The 17,015-nt window shown below is 58.2% G+C and overlaps 1 protein-coding gene across 9 annotated transcripts in view; it reads right to left on the bottom strand.

Annotated features, from left to right (window-relative positions):
• DMTN (dematin actin binding protein) overlaps positions 1-16,741 on the bottom strand; it is a 23,142-nt gene extending 6,401 nt beyond the window's left edge. Inside the window, exons 1-10 of one of the 9 annotated variants that reach the window (XM_049100951.1) lie at positions 16,588-16,741; positions 4,513-4,716; positions 4,221-4,295; positions 3,662-3,817; positions 2,690-2,734; positions 2,261-2,360; positions 1,815-1,871; positions 1,427-1,582; positions 777-901; positions 53-158 (exon numbers count right to left, since the gene is read on the bottom strand). In XM_049100951.1, the coding sequence (XP_048956908.1) occupies positions 53-158; positions 777-901; positions 1,427-1,582; positions 1,815-1,871; positions 2,261-2,360; positions 2,690-2,734; positions 3,662-3,817; positions 4,221-4,295; positions 4,513-4,530 (838 nt within the window). In that variant the 5' untranslated portion in view covers positions 4,531-4,716; positions 16,588-16,741. Of the gene's footprint in view, positions 1-52; positions 159-776; positions 902-1,426; positions 1,583-1,814; positions 1,872-2,260; positions 2,361-2,689; positions 2,735-3,661; positions 3,818-4,220; positions 4,296-4,512; positions 4,717-13,272; positions 13,434-15,388; positions 15,547-16,587 lie in introns of those variants that run through there. The other 8 variants (XM_049100949.1, XM_049100952.1, XM_049100950.1 and 5 more) reach the window with 8 other exon arrangements.
• Positions 16,742-17,015: the final 274 nt, after the last annotated feature.

The following is a 17,015-nucleotide window of genomic DNA, read 5'->3' on the forward strand; positions in this document are numbered from 1 at the left end:
GATAGACAAACAGATTCTGTGGGTGATTCGGGGCCCCATCCATGGCACTCACAGGTATGAAAGGGTGTCCGGTCGGGCAGAGAGCGGGTTTTCCTCCGGATAGGCAGTGACTTTTCCATCTCTTCTTTCAAGATCATCTTTCCCAAGTTGGAAGTAACCTGGGGAAGGAGAAAGGAAGATGCGCCCAAGACTTCTATACTCACTTCTCATCTCCATTGGAGCTGAGTATCCACAGGCAGGACTGGGGACAGGTTTCCCAAGGGGCTGGGGTTGTGCCCCGGAGCCTGTGGAGCCTGTCCTTCTGGTCTAAAGCACTGCCGTTCGGGGTCTGGCCACCCTCGAGAGCAAGGAGGCAGTGCTGCTTGGTATTTAACTGTATCTGAGTGGCCTCTGCATCCCAGGTTACTCACCCAGAGCACAAGCCCAGGCCACTGTCACTGGCCTTCCTATGACTCCTGACACCCTCTCTCCTGCCCTGGATGCCAGCAGTCTGCTCTCTCCCTGCTCCTCTTCCCATGAACTTAGCCTTCCTGAATCCTGGCACTGGGTGTGTGTGGGGCACCTTTTCTTTCCTTTAACCCTAAGCTAACTGGTGATCCCCCCAAGCAGCATGAAGTCCTGGTGTCCCTTCAGTAGCAGCAACCTGATGTCCCGGGAAGAAGGGGAATCCCTCATGTTTCTACTAGGAGGTTCTTTAGGACAGAAGAGTTAGAGCCCAAGGCCTTTGGTCCCCAAGAAGACGTGGGCAGGGTGGCTGGGGCGAAGTGAGATGCTACCTTACTGAGTTCCTCTCGCTGACGCTCCCTGAGAGCCTTCATCTCGTCCCCGGAGTCATCATCTTCTTCCTCTTCCTCTTCCTCTGCCCCCCTCCGAGAGGCCTTCCGTTTCCTCCATTCTGTCTCTGGGGAACACAGGCAAAAGCAGGCTCATCAATCAGCCATTCACGCACCAAGTATTTATCAGGTGCTGCCTTGTGCACCTTCCAGAGAATGCGACAAGCCATCTCGTGCAAAATAAAAGTACCATTCTCTAGCCTTATGGTAAAGCTGAATTGGCGACACTCAGTCACACAACTTAAAGTCACTGGGGACCAGGACCTTGCCTCACTCCTCCTTCTCTCTTCCAGAGCTCCTATCGCAGAGCCTGGGACGCAGGTGTTTAAGATATGTCTGCTGAGTGGCCAAATAAGTAAATGGAAAGCTAGGGAAAGACTAACAAGCAGGGCCACATAACCAAGACTAGAGGAATGCAGGGAATACGGTGAGCCAGGAGGTCATGAAGGGAGCCAGGAGGTCATGAAGAGAGCCAGGAGGTCATGAAGTACGTAGGGTGGCAGTGGGGAGAGAGAAGGTGGGTTCATGAGTTTCGACAGGGCTGTGAGGCAGTCTCCTGGGCCTCCCCTGCCCCCTCCAGCATGGTCTCCTACCCACGACCGCCAACGACGGAGGGCACGGCCAATAGTCAGTTTCGATCTTGGCTGGCTGGTTGGGGTCAGGTGGCTGGGCCGCAGGAAACTTGGAGGACTCGATGATGAGGTCCTCGATGAGGTGCTTGCTCTGGGGGCTGCCTCCCGTGGACTCTGCTGGTGGAGGTCAGGGTCAGCCCACATCCTGAGCCACGCCGCCTTAGCCCACCCCAGCCCCCAGCTCTCTCTCCTGTCCCCTGCTCACACCTGGGACACTGTGGCTGTACAAACAGTGCACACAAGAACGGGCATACGGGGCAGAGGTTATCTGCTGCTATGAACAGCTGTTCTCCCGTGGCCTCCCAGCCCGCAGTGTGAAGGGGCCCAGGTCACAGAGGGGAGCCCTCACCTCTCTGCTTGTAGATAGGTGGCTTCTTGTAGATGTTGGAATCTGGGCGGGTGGTCTCTGTGGACAGGGAGCAAGAGCAGATGAGGAGATGCTGATGGTGGGTGAGGCCGGGTCAGTGAAGAGAAGGGCACAAATGAGATGGTGTGGGGAATTCATGGGCTCCTGCCGAGAGCTGAGACCTGAGACAGAACCTGAGTGCCTGGAACTGTCCCTCAGGGGTTTTGGACTTTCCACACTTTTCTGGTTGGGTGGGAGGAAAGGCTCAAGAGGTTTCATCATCTTGGGAGGAGTAGGGTGGTTTGCCTGGGGTCTGGGCATCAGGGGTGCAGCCATTCTGTGCTGAGCATATACCCCAGAGAATGGGGGACTGAGAAGCAGCAGCTTGGGTCCCTGTTAGGAAAAGAGGTCCTGGGGAAAGTGTGCAGCCACACTGCCAGAAAACCTACCAGGATGGTGGAAATGGGGTAGGCTGGTCCGGGGGGTCCCGGTGGTTCTTGGGGCTGAAGCCTGAGAGATGGTTCCAGGGGACCGGCTCTCCGCCCACACCTGCAGAGCAGAAGTGTGGTTGACTGGAGCTCCCAGGTCCCCCACGCTACCCTCTCCAACCCATGGAGACACTGCTTCACCTCACACCACCATCTCTGTCCTCCCACCCTAGCATCCCACAAGCCCCCAACCCCAGGGCAGAGGAAGGGTCTCCAAGGACTCAACTTGCTGATGGTGTATGACCCGGGGAGACAGGGTTAAATGAGGTCCTGGGTCAGACAGACAGATGGACCCAGAGCTGGTCGGCGACGGGATCAGGTCATCCCGTGGGCTGTGCATATGTGTGGGGGCGGGGAGCCGGGCAAGTGTCAGGTGTGGGGCAGACTCACCTCTGGGGATGGTGGGGGGGATGTGGATTTGGGTGACAGTGAGCGCTGCGGATGGAGAGGAGGCTGGTCAGAGCCACGAGGGTAGGGGTAAATCCTCATCCCTAGATCCCCGGAGGGGCCACTTCACCCCCCACCACCACCCAACTCTGCACCCTGGCCCGGCCAATTTCTGAGCCACGTCTTCTATGTCAGTCCTTGCCAGTTCCCAGCACTGGCCCTCCATCCTTCTCCCTCTTAGTGCTCTCCTGGGCAGAGTCCTGTCTTTCTCGGGATGCACGAAGAAGCCATGGATCTTGCAGCAGTGTGTCTGTGCTCTGGGGGCCAACTGAAGGTGGCTCTGGCCTGTCCACAGGGCCTAGAGCCCAGGGGAAGGACCAGGAGCCACAAGTATCCAGGATGGAGTCTGGGCTCCCTGCAGAGTAGTGAGTCTCCCCACAGCCCGCCTCCAGCTCAAGGCTCAGCCATGACACTAGCCCTTTCTGGAACGTGGTTTACAGAGTAGCTGCCATGTGTTATCTCCGGCACTCAAGTACTCGGTGAGGGAGGTAGGGGGCGGATGTATCACCTCTATTGTACAGGAGGGGAAACAAACCACGCCTTCACACGGGTCAGTCAGCTGGGACTTCAGAATCCCAGTGCAGTGTTCCCGAAGGCTTTCTGGCAGATTTGCACTTTTTGTCCACTGCCAGCCTTCTCCTCCACGACCCTCCACCCCCTGCTCTGTGAGGCTGCCAATCAACCCGGCCTCCCGGCTTCTCAGCATGGAGCTCCCCTCCGGCCTCCAGCCTGTCCCTGCCTGCCCTCCATGAACACTGGGTTGACCATTGGTTGATTTCTGCCCACAGTTCCCTTTCCTGTTTTGGAGTCTGACCGCCAGGAAAGGAAGCAGGAGAGGGATTTTGCCTCCTTCCCCGTGTGGCTGGGGGAGCCCTTCCCCCAAGTTCCATCCAAGAGGAGCCTCCCACCCCTCACCTCCCGGCTTCTGGGCAGCTCCACGTGTTCCAGGAGAGAATAGGTAAAGTGGGGCTCATAGATCATGAGGTCAGGCCGCTCGATGTCCAGGATGGCCTTGTCCTTGGGGATGGCAGCCAAGTCCTTGTAGCCCAGCACCTGGTTGTCCATCTTGGCCTGGAGGGAAATGGTAGGAATGGAACAGATGTGCCGAAAGCCTCACCTAGAATCCTGGCCTTACCAGCTAGACTTGCAATTTGTCAGGAAGAAAAGGGACAGCCATTTGAGCCATCAGCTCATACGAGTTAGTAGTGTGTATTTTTTTAATTTTAAGGGTTTAGAGAGTCACCTTAAAAGATGATAGTCCTTCACCTAACACTTCGGGTACAATGAGGCAGGACCAGACCAGTAGAAGGTGGCGGTGGGGTACCTTCTCTGGGTTTCTGGTTGTCTCTGCCCACCAGCCCTGGCAGGACGGTCGGTGGCTGTTGTCGGGGAGGCTCTGGGTGAAGTGCCCAGCGGGTCCCCACCCCACCCGCTGGTCCCAGCCTGAGGGTGCTGGTGGCCGAGAGGTACTCACCACGATGCTGGAGGGAGAGCCGGGAACACTGGAGCCGCGGGAGGAGCTGACGCTCCCAGGGGAGGTAAGTGGTTGCTGGGGAGAGTGAAAGGCGGGCGGTGGGAATGAGCGTGCGTGCCAGGGCCGGGCGGGGCTCTCCACCGGGCGGGGGGCCTGGCGGAGGGAGGGGGCGGGGGGGGGCTGCCCTAGGCCTCTGGGCCCCGGGGTGCGGCGCTGCGGGCGGCCGGCAGGTGGCCCCGTCGACGCCCGACCCCCCCCCCGCGCCGGTGCCCCCCGGGCGCGGCCCGCGCACCTTCTGCAGCCGTTCCATGCAGCAGGGAGCTGGCCGGTCGGTCGCCCGCGGAGCCCCGTGCGCTCGGGGAGACGACGCGGCGTCAGGCTCTGGCCGGCTCCTGGGCGCGGCGCGCTCGGGGCCCCGAGAGCAGAGAGTGCGTCCCCCCGGGCTGTGGCGTCCTCATGCCTCGGCGACGGTCCGCGCGTGGAGCGGGTGCCGGGCCTGGGGGGCGGGGCGCGGGGGCGGGTGAGGGAGAGGCAGGGGCCGAGCGGAGCGCGGGGAAACGCTCGGGCCGCGCTCGGGCCGCACTCGGGCCGGAGCCATTGTCCTCCGGCTGGAAAGGAAACGCCCGCAGGGGTCCGGCTGCCGGGGCAGCCTCCGCGCTCCGGCCCGGGGACACCTGCCTGCCGCGCCCCGCCCCGCCCGCGCCGCCCCGCCCCGCCCCGGGCCGCAGCCCGGTCTCAGGCCCCGCGTCTCACTCCCCTGGCCCGGCCCCTGGCCCACTCCCCCGAGCAATCAGCTGCCCGGGCGCCCCCTCTGCCCCGCAGCCCAGGCGGGTTTAACACAGGCACCTGCTCACCCTGCGAGGTGGACAGACCGGGAGGACAGGATGGAGCCAAACTGCCTTGGTGGCGCGGTCAGGTCATGGGGGGTGGGGGGGGGCGAGGCCTCAGGGAGGAGGGAGGGGAGGCTGGAGGGAGCCCACATTCCCTGGGTCCCTGCCCCTGTCCCCTGCCCTGGGTTCCTTGGCAGGGAAGAAGGGAGGAGAGGTTGGAGGGAACCCCCAACCCCCGCGTCCCTGTCCCTGTCCCCATCCCACAGTCTGTCTCACTTGACAGAGCCCCCCTTGGGGCCCAGGCCACATCCCAGCTGTAGGCAGGCTTCTCAGGACGCCTGTGCTGACGCTGCCCTCCGAACTGCTGCTTCGCTGCTAGGCAGCACCCCTGAGGTTCAGCAGGAAGGCGTCCCAGCCCGCACTGCTCTCCATTCCTAGACAGTTGGGTCTTGTCTGCTGCAGTAGATTATGAGTTCCCTGGGGCCACAGCCCATGCCTTGGGGTCTTCACCTTCAGCCTTCATTAATTCCCTTGGCACTCCTCCCATCCCCCACCCCCTAGTCCTGGACACTAACAACCATTCAGTGACTGCCTGGCTGAGCTTCCAGCAATGGTGGCAGTGAGGCTAAATTCCATCTGCTGGCAATAAGCCTCCTAGAGTGAAGAGAGCTGATGGCTACAGCAGGGACGGGGAAGAGGCAGCCTAATGTAGTGGTTAAAAGCACGAGCTCTGGACCAGAGTACCTGGGGATGAGTACCGTCTCTGCTACGGCAGCTGTGTGACTTTGGGCAAGTTACTTACTCTCTCTGTGCCTCATGTTTCTCATCTGTAAAAATGGAAGATAGTACTAGTGTCCATGTCATGGGGCAGCTCTGAGTATTAAATAAGTTATAACATGTCAAGTGCTTAAAACACTATAAATTCTATGTAGAGTATTAGCTATTATTATTTCTATTTCCCCAAGGACTAATGAATTTAGATGTCTATTCCATAGCCATTCTTAACCACAGGGGGTAATGAAAGACTGAGGTCACTAGTGCTCCCAATCTTATCACCTATTACTTTGTATCAGGCCATTCTTTGGCTCCACCACCAAAACCACCTGCTTGCCCCACAAGCAGCCCTCATTTCCACCTTCTGCTTTTGCACATGCCCTTCCACTATTCTCTGTCCACTTCCTTGTCTCCCAGATGCCACTTGTCCTTCAGGGTCGATCCCAGCCTTCCTCCCCTGGGAGGCCTCTCCTACTATTCTAGTCCTTTTGATAAGCCTTCTCTGAATTCCAGCAGGACTGAAAAAGAGGCCCATACAACAGACCTTGATTATAGGTTGCCTAATGCAGGAACATGTTTTTTCACTAACCAGAATGAGTGCTAACTTCTGGAGGGCAAAACAACAAAGCAATTACCATCATTTTTTGAATGCTCAAGCTAGGTACTTTGGTAAGCACTTATTTTTAAGATTTTATTTTTAAGTACTTTCTGTACCCAATGTGAGGCTCGAACCTACAACCCCAAGATGGAGTCACATGCTCCACCAATTGAGGCAGCCGGGTGCCTCTAATAAGCACTTTAAAAGGATGATTTGTTTCATCCCCTCCGACAGCCCTATAAGGTAGACCCATTTTACAGATGAGAAAACAGAGGCTCAAAGAGGTTAAAAAGTTGTCCAGAGTCATGAAGCTGAAAATGTGTCTTCAGCACCGGCATGGTTCAAAGTGCCTAGCTAGTACCGTGTCAGGAGCATTGTGGGGATAGAGTAAAATCTGCTACATTTCTCAAGTCTTTTTAGAATTCTAGAGTCAAGGCTTCTCCAAGACAAGCTCCTGGGTCACACTAGGTATTTGGTGCCCGTGGAAAGACTCCATTCCAGACCTTTATCCTTCTCGGCCTTCTTAGCTCTCACTTTGTAATGCTTTTATAACTAGGTATCTGAGGATCAGAATCAACTCTAATACATATTAGCTCTCTTTCACTCCTCTCTGATCTTTACTGTATTGACAGCCATTGTCAAACTAGCTATATACTTGGCTTAGCCTTAGAGTCAAACACTCATTCATTCATGTATCTGCCCATCTATCCATCCGTCCATCCTTCCATCCATTCATCCTTCCCTCCCTCTATCCATCCACGCATCCACTCATTCCTCTACTTGTCCATCCTTCCATCCATTCATCCACTCATCCATCTGCCTATCCACTTATCCATCCATCTGTCCATCCATCCATCCACTAATCATCTACCCCTCAGTCATATATTGCTTTACCCATCCATTCATCAAATACTTCCTGACCTTTCTGCAATAACCACAGACAACACTCTGTGACAAGTCTTATGGGGAACAGAAAGACGAGTCAAGGGATCCAAGCTGCCCAGCAGAAATGAGGCATGTAAATAGATAACTCCCATGCAAAACAGAAAATTACATGTGCCAGATAAGATAATAGAAGGAGCCATGAGAGGTCATAGGATGAGGGATCACTCTAGCGCGGTGTTGAGAAGGGAGGAGAATAAAGAAGATTCCTTAGAGGAGGTATTTGAGGTAGGCCTTGACTGCCCAGTTTGAGTTTATGCAAAAACTAAAGAATCGATTATTGACGGAGAAGACAAAATGAACAAAGGAACAGGCCTGAGGTGGAGGGGCAGCACTGGGTCTATCTAGGGAACAGCAAGTATGGCTACACTATAGGGCTCATGGGGTTGAAATATGTTTGGGGCAAGAAGTTGGGAGTTAGATTATGGAGGTCTCCAACCCAGACCAGAGGATTTAGATTGTACTTTATGGACAACAGGGACAATAGGATGCTTAGAAACTTTTTTCAAACAAAGAAGTGACAGATCCAAGCAGTACTTTGGGATGATGAATGTGGCTGCAGCCTGGGAGAGGGGGCTGGACAGGTAGGGGCAGCATGGACAGAGGCCAGTCTGGAAGCTACAGTAGGAGTCCCAGCAAGAGCTCGTGAGGGCCTTGACTTGTGTGTGCAGCCCAAGAGGGAGAGGAAGCAAATGGGAGAGACCCTAGAGGCAGAATGTGCAAAACAGACATGATCCGAAAGCCCTCCAGGGCAGGGGTAGGTGGCTGGCTCAGAGACAGAGGAAGGGGAAGCAGTGAGTTCACTTTTTGCCAGTGTGAGGTGGAGGTGGGTACAGTTGATGAGCAGGTGGGAATGTCCGGGAGGGACAGGAGGTTGAGCCCAGGGCAGGCTGGAAAGAGAGACTTGGGAGCCATTTGACTAGAGGTGGTAGTCTGCACATGAACTTGCTAAGGCAGAAAGAAGTTCAAAACCAGCATCCTAGGAAACACCTAGGGGACTAGAAGAAATATCATCCCAGATGGCATGAAAGGGACCAGGAAAAGGAGATGGCCAGCTCCTTGGGGGCAGGGAGTGTATCTAGTGGAGGCGATTGCATTATGGAGAGACAGGGTGGGAGCAAGGGGATGAGGAAAGGTCATGAAGCCAAGAGTCTGTGGCCAGAGGAGAGAGGCGCTGGAGGGAGTGATGGCTCTCTGTTTTGGTGGCCTCCGAGGGTACTTCCAGGGGAAAAGTGAGGCCTTCTTGTCAGGGAAGCCCTGGCTAGGCCACAGGCCGGGGAGTGTGGGGGTCGGAGAGCGACTTTGGAGGAGGCCAGATTGGCTGAAGGTGTTTCAGGAAAGGGGACACTTGAAGATGTTTGTAGGCAGTGGGGAGGAAGTGGGGTCCCAGCAGCGGGAAGGGATGCAGCCCAGGCTCAAGAGGAGGGTGGGCTCTGGAAGGAAAACTCAGGGCTTCCCTGGAAGGACAGGAAAGGAAAAGTTGGTATCCACAACACAGGGCCCTGTGGCCTGGGCCAGTCCCCAATGGGAGGCCCTTATTTTCCCAGGAAAAATGATAGCGGAGGCCATATGCAGATCTGACAGGTCAGTGGGACAGAGGCTGAAGAGGGTAGAAAAAGTTTGGTGGGGAGTGTGGATAGCTGAGCCACCAGGGAGAACAGAGTTTCCTTGTGTCCTGGAGCCTCAGGGTGAGCCTGGCGGTGGCCCCGGCACCCTCCCCTTGAACACCAGTATGTGTGTGTTGGGGATACAGGGTGGGGCAATGACTGTGTATCAGAGGGGTCACTGCCCAGTCAAGGAGGGAGGGGAAGGGTCCAGGACTGGCCAAGTCACAGCGATGCATGATCATGCCCTGCACCCACACCCACACACGCACAAACACTGCCTTCGGGCATCGCCACTCAGACGTGTGATTTGAAATAATGATGTCTCTGCTCCGTTCCCTGGACCCTTCCTATCCAGAGCTGCCTGCAGCCCCAGACCCATCCCTGGTGCTGGCTCACCCCCTCCCTCCCAGCCTCAGGATCTCCTCTCTCGTGTCCCCTGAGCCATACTCCTCCAGGGCCTGCTGGCCAGTGTCCAGTGCGGTAGGTAGGACACATGCTGACAAACTGACGTCTTACCCTTTTGGGGCACTGCATTTTAATTTGGGGCTTCCCTTAAGAAGTGAAGGTCTTGGCAGCCCAGGTGGCTCAGCGGTCTAGCGCTGCCTTCAGCCCAGGGCCTGATCCTGGAGTCACACGTCAGGCCTCCTGCATGGAGCCTGCTTCTCCCTCTGCCTGTGTCTCTGCATCTCTCTCTCTGTGTGTGTCTCTCATAAATGAATGAATGAATGAATGAATGAATGAATGAATGAATGAATAAATAAATAAATAAATAAATAAATAAATAAAATCTTTTTGGGAAGCCTGGGTGGCTCAGCGGTTTAGCGCCACCTTCGGTCCAGGGCATGATCCTGGAGACACGGGACCAAGTTCCACATCGGGCTCCCTGCGTGGAGCCTGCTTCTCCCTCTGCCTGTGTCTCTGACTCTCTCTGTGTCTCAATAAATAATAAATAAAATCTTTAAAAAAAGAAAAAAGAAGAAGTGAAGGTCTTACTGGTGAAATTTTAAGGAAAAGTGTTTTGAGATGGAGTCGATAGAGAGAGAGAGAGAGAGAGGGGAGGAAGGAGAGAGGGAGGGAGGGAAGGAGGGTTTTCTTGGCTTCTCTCAAATCACATCATGCTGGCAAGTGCTTACTCCACCCTCGAGCGGCCCCCTCCCTCAAAGCTAATTTCCTCTTGAGTCAACACCCCCTGTCGCCCTCCTCCTCCAGTGCTGGCCCTCTCTCCCCCCTCTGGACACACCCTGTGTCACACACGTACAATGCACTGTCTCCATCCCAGCAGCCTCCGGGGGACAGAGACCAAGAGGGCAGGCTGCAGCAGGAAGGGAGGCCGGGATGGAAGGAAAGGGAAAGAAAGGCAGCAGAGGCGGCCAGCCCAGGTGGTGGGGAGGACCTCCCAGCTGCTCACTCCCATCCTCACTCCTCCAGCCCCGCCCCACCCTCCCCCTTATCTGAGCCTCCAGCCCAGCCCCGCCTCACACTGCCTGCCTGGCATCTGCGTCTCTGCAGCTACTAGACCCTCTGGGCTCTGGGTTGGGGGTGATAAGACCCGAGCACCCACCCCAGCCGGCTTCTGCCCCAGGTAGGACTAACCTGGCTGTGGCTCTCTGGACTGGTAGAAATGAAGGCTCAACAGGCAAAACCACGGCTGGAGGCCTCCAGTCCCAAGCCAAGCACCGCGGGCCATGTGCCCGTCACTGTCCCAGAGACTTCCATACGTCCCCTCTACCCTTCACACGGGCCAGTGCCCTCCCCATTCAGGGACTGGGAACCGTGGCTGAGAGCGTGACTTGCCAAAGGCCACCCAAACACAAGTCACGCTGGAATCCCTGCCCAGGCCTGTGACGGGTCAAAGCCAATGAACACGCTTCTCGGTGGGTCCCCGAAGGTCCCACTTCAGTCTGAACAAAGGTCCTACTTCAGGTCCCCACTTCAGTGTTGAGAATGACCTCACCTGGTGGGGCCACCCAGATTTCCTGCTCACTGGCCTGGCCTGTACACAGGGAGCAGGGGGGCTGGGGGTGGGGGGGCTTTGTGCAGCTGGGCAGGGTGCTGCACACAGGAAGCCAGTTATGAAATGAGGCGTGCGGACTGTCCAAGTGGGCCGAGGGCAGGGCGGGCAGGAGCTTGGCCCTCTCTGTTTTCTCTAGTTTCAGCCACAGTGTGGCCGCCTGCCTTGCTCCCTCCCTGTTCCTTCTCCACTCTTTCTGCGTGCCATTCCCGTTTCTTCTTTCTTCATCTTTCCTCCCTGGGCTCTGTTTCCCTTTCACACTGTCCTGCTCCCGGCCCCACCCCTACAGTTACTGTGGCAACAATTCAATGCCAGAAATAAAGGCAGGATCCAGCTAGGTCACCAGTTCCCAAAACAGCATCCCATCCCAGGGTGGAGTGGGGAAGGGGGGGCAGGGGCAGCCCAGGAGCAGCAGGGAAAACCTGAGGGTGTGTGTGTGTGTGTATATGTGTGTGTTTGTGTGTATAGGGGGCACCCATGCTTGCCCCTAGGGACATGAAAGAGCAGGAGAGGGCTCCCAGCTCTGGGCCAGGGTTCATGGGGCATCCTTGAAGCCTGTGTCCTCTCTCCCCAGCTCTCCTTTCTCCTTTTCCCCACCCCCATTTTTTAAATCCTGCTCTATCTGCCAGGACGAGGGTTAGGTTCCTCTAATGCCAACACTATATAGTATCCTCTCACACTCTGATGAAGCATCAGGCAGGTGTGGGTGGGCCCCAAAACTGGGTCCCGGCCTAAGAACCCACCTGCTCAAGGCCCTGCCTCATCTTTGCTCCTGGTGGCAGCAGGCCCAGGCCCAGGCACCTCCTTCCACTCCTCCTACTTCACACAAATACGCACCTTCTCATCCTGTTTCTCCTAGATCTCTGTTGGGTTTCTGTATCCTTTCTCTATACCTTCCCTCTGAGGAGGCCTCTCTTTCTGAGTCTTCCCCCCCAACTCCTCAGGCTTGCATGGTCCTCAGTATGTTCCTGATCTGGCCTTTATTTATGGCTGGTCTGGTTGGGGGTTGTGCTGTCACTTGTACAAGCTGGATTCATAGGGAAGATGCAAAGGTCTTGTGTCCCAAATTTAGCTTTCTGAATTCTGGGGGTATCCCTATTTTGGTGCACACACACACACACACACACACACACACACACACACACACACGTGAGCTCCAAAAGAGGAATTCCTACAGACCTGCACCCTTAGGTGAACAGCATGACTCAAGTATTCAACATATGGGGAGGCCGGCAGCACGGAGCCTCACACGTGGACACAGTGCTTCACCCACACAGGCAAGAGCCCACACTGAAACAGAGTTGCAAAACCCATGCACCCTCCTTCCAAGATCACGCCCCCACTCTCCCAGCAAGCCCCCCCCCCACAGTGCTGCACAGTGCCACTGACACCCACTCATCCCCACCCACTGATCCTCCCTTGGCACCCGTTCTCCACGCTCACAACCACCCGCATCACATGCTGCCATCCCCTCCCCAAGCTGAGCACATGTACCGGCACACACACAGCGCCCCCCCATTTACCTATTCCCTGGGGGCTTTCCTGCTCCCTGTTTCCAAAGCCCCACCACCTTCCTTTTCTTCCACCTGCCCCTGCTCCCCTGACTCTCAAACCCTGGCAACACAGTCCTCTGGGAGGGAAACACCAGGTGCATCTGCCCAGGCAGGGGCACACCTAGCAAGAGGGCGCCTCTGGATCCTTAGGGCCTGAATGTCTGCTCAGCCCCCAGCCCTTGGAGCGCTTCAGAGGCTGGTCAGGATGGAGCAGGGGTCAGGCCTGTGGCCACACCCTACCACCCAACCTTATTCTGCGTGTGGTTCTCACTGCAGCCTGGCCAGCCTAGGGCTAGAAAGGGGCTCCCGGGTACCTCCCCACAAGCAGCACACCCGTCACCAACAGCATGCAGGTCTCTGTGTGGACTGCTCCCCTCTCTAGATCTGGGGCTCGCTGGAGGGAGCCTGCCCCCCTTTCTCTCTCCCCACCATGTTCTCCCTGTTATTCAGCAAAGAAAGGACAGCTCCCCTGCCCACCTCTGTCCTCCCCATGCCATCACTTGGACTTCCGCCCAGCACAGCTAGGGGAAGAGGGTCCTGGGGTGCCAGTATGAAACACCCCATCCCTTTCCCTCAAGTCAGGTTTGATGAGCTCAAACCCAGCTAGTCCCAGGGTCTGGGACCACTCTCCCACTGAACAGGGGCCATAGCTGACCCCTCCCCAGGGGGTCCCAGCCACCACCCAGAGCCCAAAGTGCCCACAGAGGGGAAGAGAGGTGGGAAACCTTGCCACCTACCTCTTCCCAGACAGTGTGGCCCAGATGCTCTGAGGCCCCCAGGCCAGGCCAGGCAGGCACAGGCCCAGATCCCCGGGGGCTGCCGCTTTTTCTCAAGAGCCAAGGTAGCAGGCGTCTCTTCCAGGAACCCAGCCGCGCTTTCCCAGAGCACAAATAACAGGAAAAAAGCCGGCTCGGGGTAGGTGGGTGGGTGGGTGGGGGGAGCTGGCACAGGAGGGGACCTACCCTCTGGGCCCCCACCCCCTCGTCCCCACCCTGCTTCTCTGGGAGCTGGTGCTCTGAGCCTGCGTCTGGCGGGGCGGGCGGGCCGCTGGCTCCCCCGCGGCACCCCCCCACCTCCAGCTGATAGCGTGTGGCCGCCCCAGGGTGTGTGTGTGTCTGCTCTTCCACCTCGCTCGCCGCAGCTCAATCCGTTTCAAACAAGAGGAGCATTAACCAGGCATCATGACGAAGCAGAATCGGAAGCAGACCCGGCAAGCGGCTGGCCTTTCCCCTTTCCCATAGTCCCAACCCTGCGACGCTCCTGCTCGCTCACACACATGCACGCGCGCACACACAGACACACACACACACACACAGCCCCTCAAGCCTCATCAGAAACAGCCAGTTTGAGTTGGGGTGGGGGAAAAAGGGGGCTCTACTGATAACCGAGGGGTGACAACACCTCAACACCAGCACCTGCATCTCCTACTCGTCACCTAAAAGCAAGCGACAGAGGCCTCCGGGGGCCCTGCCTCCCTAGGGTGCTAAAGGGCACAGATGTTCAGGGGCAAGGAGAGGGCAAAGATGCCAGAATTGGTCACCCAAGGAAGGATTAACCCCCTCCTGGTGAGGGATGGATGGGAGGATCCTCAGCACCAGAGACTGGGCTGGCCCTTAGGTCACCTGGATCCCCTGGAGAAGGACCCTGTCGCTTACCAGGGCAGCTGCATCAGAAGGGAATTTCCTGCCCGGTGATGTCCAGGGCCTAGCACAGAACTACAGGATGTGCCTTCCCTGAATGGGAAAACCCTCACCACTCCAGGGCCCTGCCACTGGCCCGTGGTTCTCTCTGGGCTCAGAGCAGAGCCTGGTTCATTTGTGACCCCTGGGGGTAGGGGAGGGAGCCCAGCGGGCTGACCTCAGAGGGCTGACCCTGGCCGTGGCCCCAGCCTCCTCTCCACCTCACAGCAGACTTGCCTACCTAGGCAGCCCTTGCTGTTGCCCTGGTAACCGCTGCCCACAGCCGGTCAGCTGATGGTATGAGCTGTCCTTGGGGAAATCTAGAATCTGGGGAGGGGGCTTTGGGGTCTCTGAGTGGAAAACCACAGGGGAAGGGTCTTTAGGGGGACAGGTGACAGTGTGCCCCGGACCTCCTTCTCGAAGAAAAGAGGACAGGAGGGGACAGGTAGGGACGGGGAGGGAGGCATGTTTGGGGTAGTGGAAGGCAGAGGAGAATGAATTCTGAAGGATGGGCTCCAGAAAGAAAAGAGAAATGAAGAAGGCAGGCAGCGGAGTGGCTGAGGAAGAATCGGGCTCAGCTGCTGGGGAGTGGCTGGGAGAGGGCCCTGCAGAAAGGAACCAGAAATCCTGGGGGTGGGGGAAGAAACATCTGGGGAAAAAAGGTCAGGACATGATGCAGGAGGGGGTGTACCTTTGGTGTGGCAGGACGGGCACCAGCCCTTCTGGGCAACCAGCCCGGCCCCAGGCAGCCTCTCGGCTCGGCTCTCCTCCCGTGGAGCCCACCCTTCAGCCCCGGCCCCACCCGGTCGGCTCTGCACAGCCTCCTGCCACCCTTCCAGGAGCCCAGCGCCGGTGCCTTTCCACCCCGGCCCCGCAGGATCCCCGATCTTCCCCGCTGCCACGTTCCTGCCCTGCTGCCACTCGCCCCCCACCAGACCCCACCCCAGATTTGTCTTCCGGTGCAAGGGTGGCCAGAGGCAGGGCTGGAATGCGCTGTTGCGGGGAAGGACAGCTGTGGACTGGGGCCTGGAAGGAGACTCATGACGAATGGATCGGAGCCCCTGGGCGCGGGAAGAGGGGGACGTTCTCCTCTGCGACACGAGCACGTTGGATGGAGTGGGGAAGCCAGGCAGCCAGGGGCAAGGGCAGGGGGGAGGGGAGGGCTCTCCGGTACCTTCAGGGGCCTGGGGCGTGGGGCAGGAGCACCGCGGCTTCCTCGGTGACATACACCTCCATCCCTCGGCGCATCTCCTCTCCGCCTCCCGTTGCCAAGACAACCTGCCGGCTCAGCCGCGGCGGCAGCAGGGAGGGGGGAGGAGGCGGCCGTGGCTCCCACTGCCTCCTCAGTGATGGAGGGAGGTGGCCTGAGGTCTGCCTCCGTGCTGGGGTGGGGGTGGGGGAGCTGCCGCCCGGGCCAGGGCTCCCACTGAGTCTCCCCTACCCCATCCGGGAGGCTCTGGGGTTGGCTCCCGGGGCGGTCTCCGGACACCCCTAATTCAGAGCCCGATAGCAGGCGGGCCTTGCAGAGGGACGCAGCACTGGACAGTGTCCCCCATTCCAGGAAGCCAGGTGTGGAGCTGGGGAGGAGTGATCGGAACAGGGAGGGATGACCGTGTAGAAGGGTCAGAGGGTGGCTCCCAGCAGGAGGGCAAGGCAAGCCCCCCCCCCTCCCCGCAAGCATGGCTAGGGTGGACATGGGGCTGCGGGCCCAGAAGCCTGCCCCCTGTGGGACCTCCGCTAGCACTGAGCACCTCCTCCCAGTCCTAAACCCTCTCTTCCCCTTGACTAAAGGGAAAGTCTTCCAATCCTGCAGAGCCCATTCCTGCTGCCCCCCACGCTCTAGGAATGTCCTTCCACGGGGTGGGAGAGCCACCTTGTGCAGGAAGAGTCTGCCACCAGCCAGCCCTGGAACCGAGGGGACTGCAGAGTTAGGGCTCCCTCTGTCGACCTGAGGCGTGGTAGCTGTCAAGGTCATTCCTCACTGAGAGGGATCCTAGTGTGTGTGTGTGTGTGTGTGTGTGTGTGTGTGGTGGGTGTCCACGGGGAGGGCACAGCCAAGCCAGGAGACCCTTCTCTTCGCCTGCCCTGCTCCACCTCTACCTCCCCTCCGGTCTTGCCCGATGGTGAGACTTGCTCTGCCCAGCAGCCCCTCCCTCCTGAGACAGCCCCAGACCTCTCAGGGCCAGTGGCCCATGCTCCCCACGCCCCACGCCATTGCTTGCCTGCCTCCCCTTCAGGCTGGGGTGGGAGGGGAGGCAAAATCTTCCTCCCAGAACCAGGCAACACTGAACACCCGTGCCGGTTGTCCAGGCGTCAGGGCAGGCTCCCCGGGCACCCCTTGGCCATACCCAGCTGCTAAGGGGACTCGCCTACCTCTCAGGAGTGCCTTGAGGCCTTGAGGATGGCCCCTGCGTCCACGACCAGGGCTGGGGCTCCTGCCCCTCTCAGGCAGGCGGTCCCAGGCCCCAGACACGGAGTCCTTGGCTCCCTTCTGTGGCAGGATCACTGGTGCCAGCCGTCCTGACTGGACTCCGGCCCTGCCACCAGCCCCCTCCCAAGGCCTGCGCGATAGGCCTCTCTCTCCTCTGCCTCACTCCACTGCCCCTCGCCCCGCCCCATGCCCCAACCTGCTGAGACTGGGAGCACCAGGGACTCTCCCCTCTGCCTGGGCCATCTAAACATTAACTCCCCGGGAGGCTGACTAGGGCACCCAGGCACCTAAGGAGAGGGGAAAGGTGACAAAGAACTGGGCCATGGGAATAAAAGGACGGACAAGGGCCCAGAAGTGACCCTTTCTCAAG

This window comes from Canis lupus, chromosome 25 (genome assembly GCF_003254725.2).
Source record: "Canis lupus dingo isolate Sandy chromosome 25, ASM325472v2, whole genome shotgun sequence".
Classification (NCBI taxonomy): domain Eukaryota; kingdom Metazoa; phylum Chordata; class Mammalia; order Carnivora; family Canidae; genus Canis; species Canis lupus.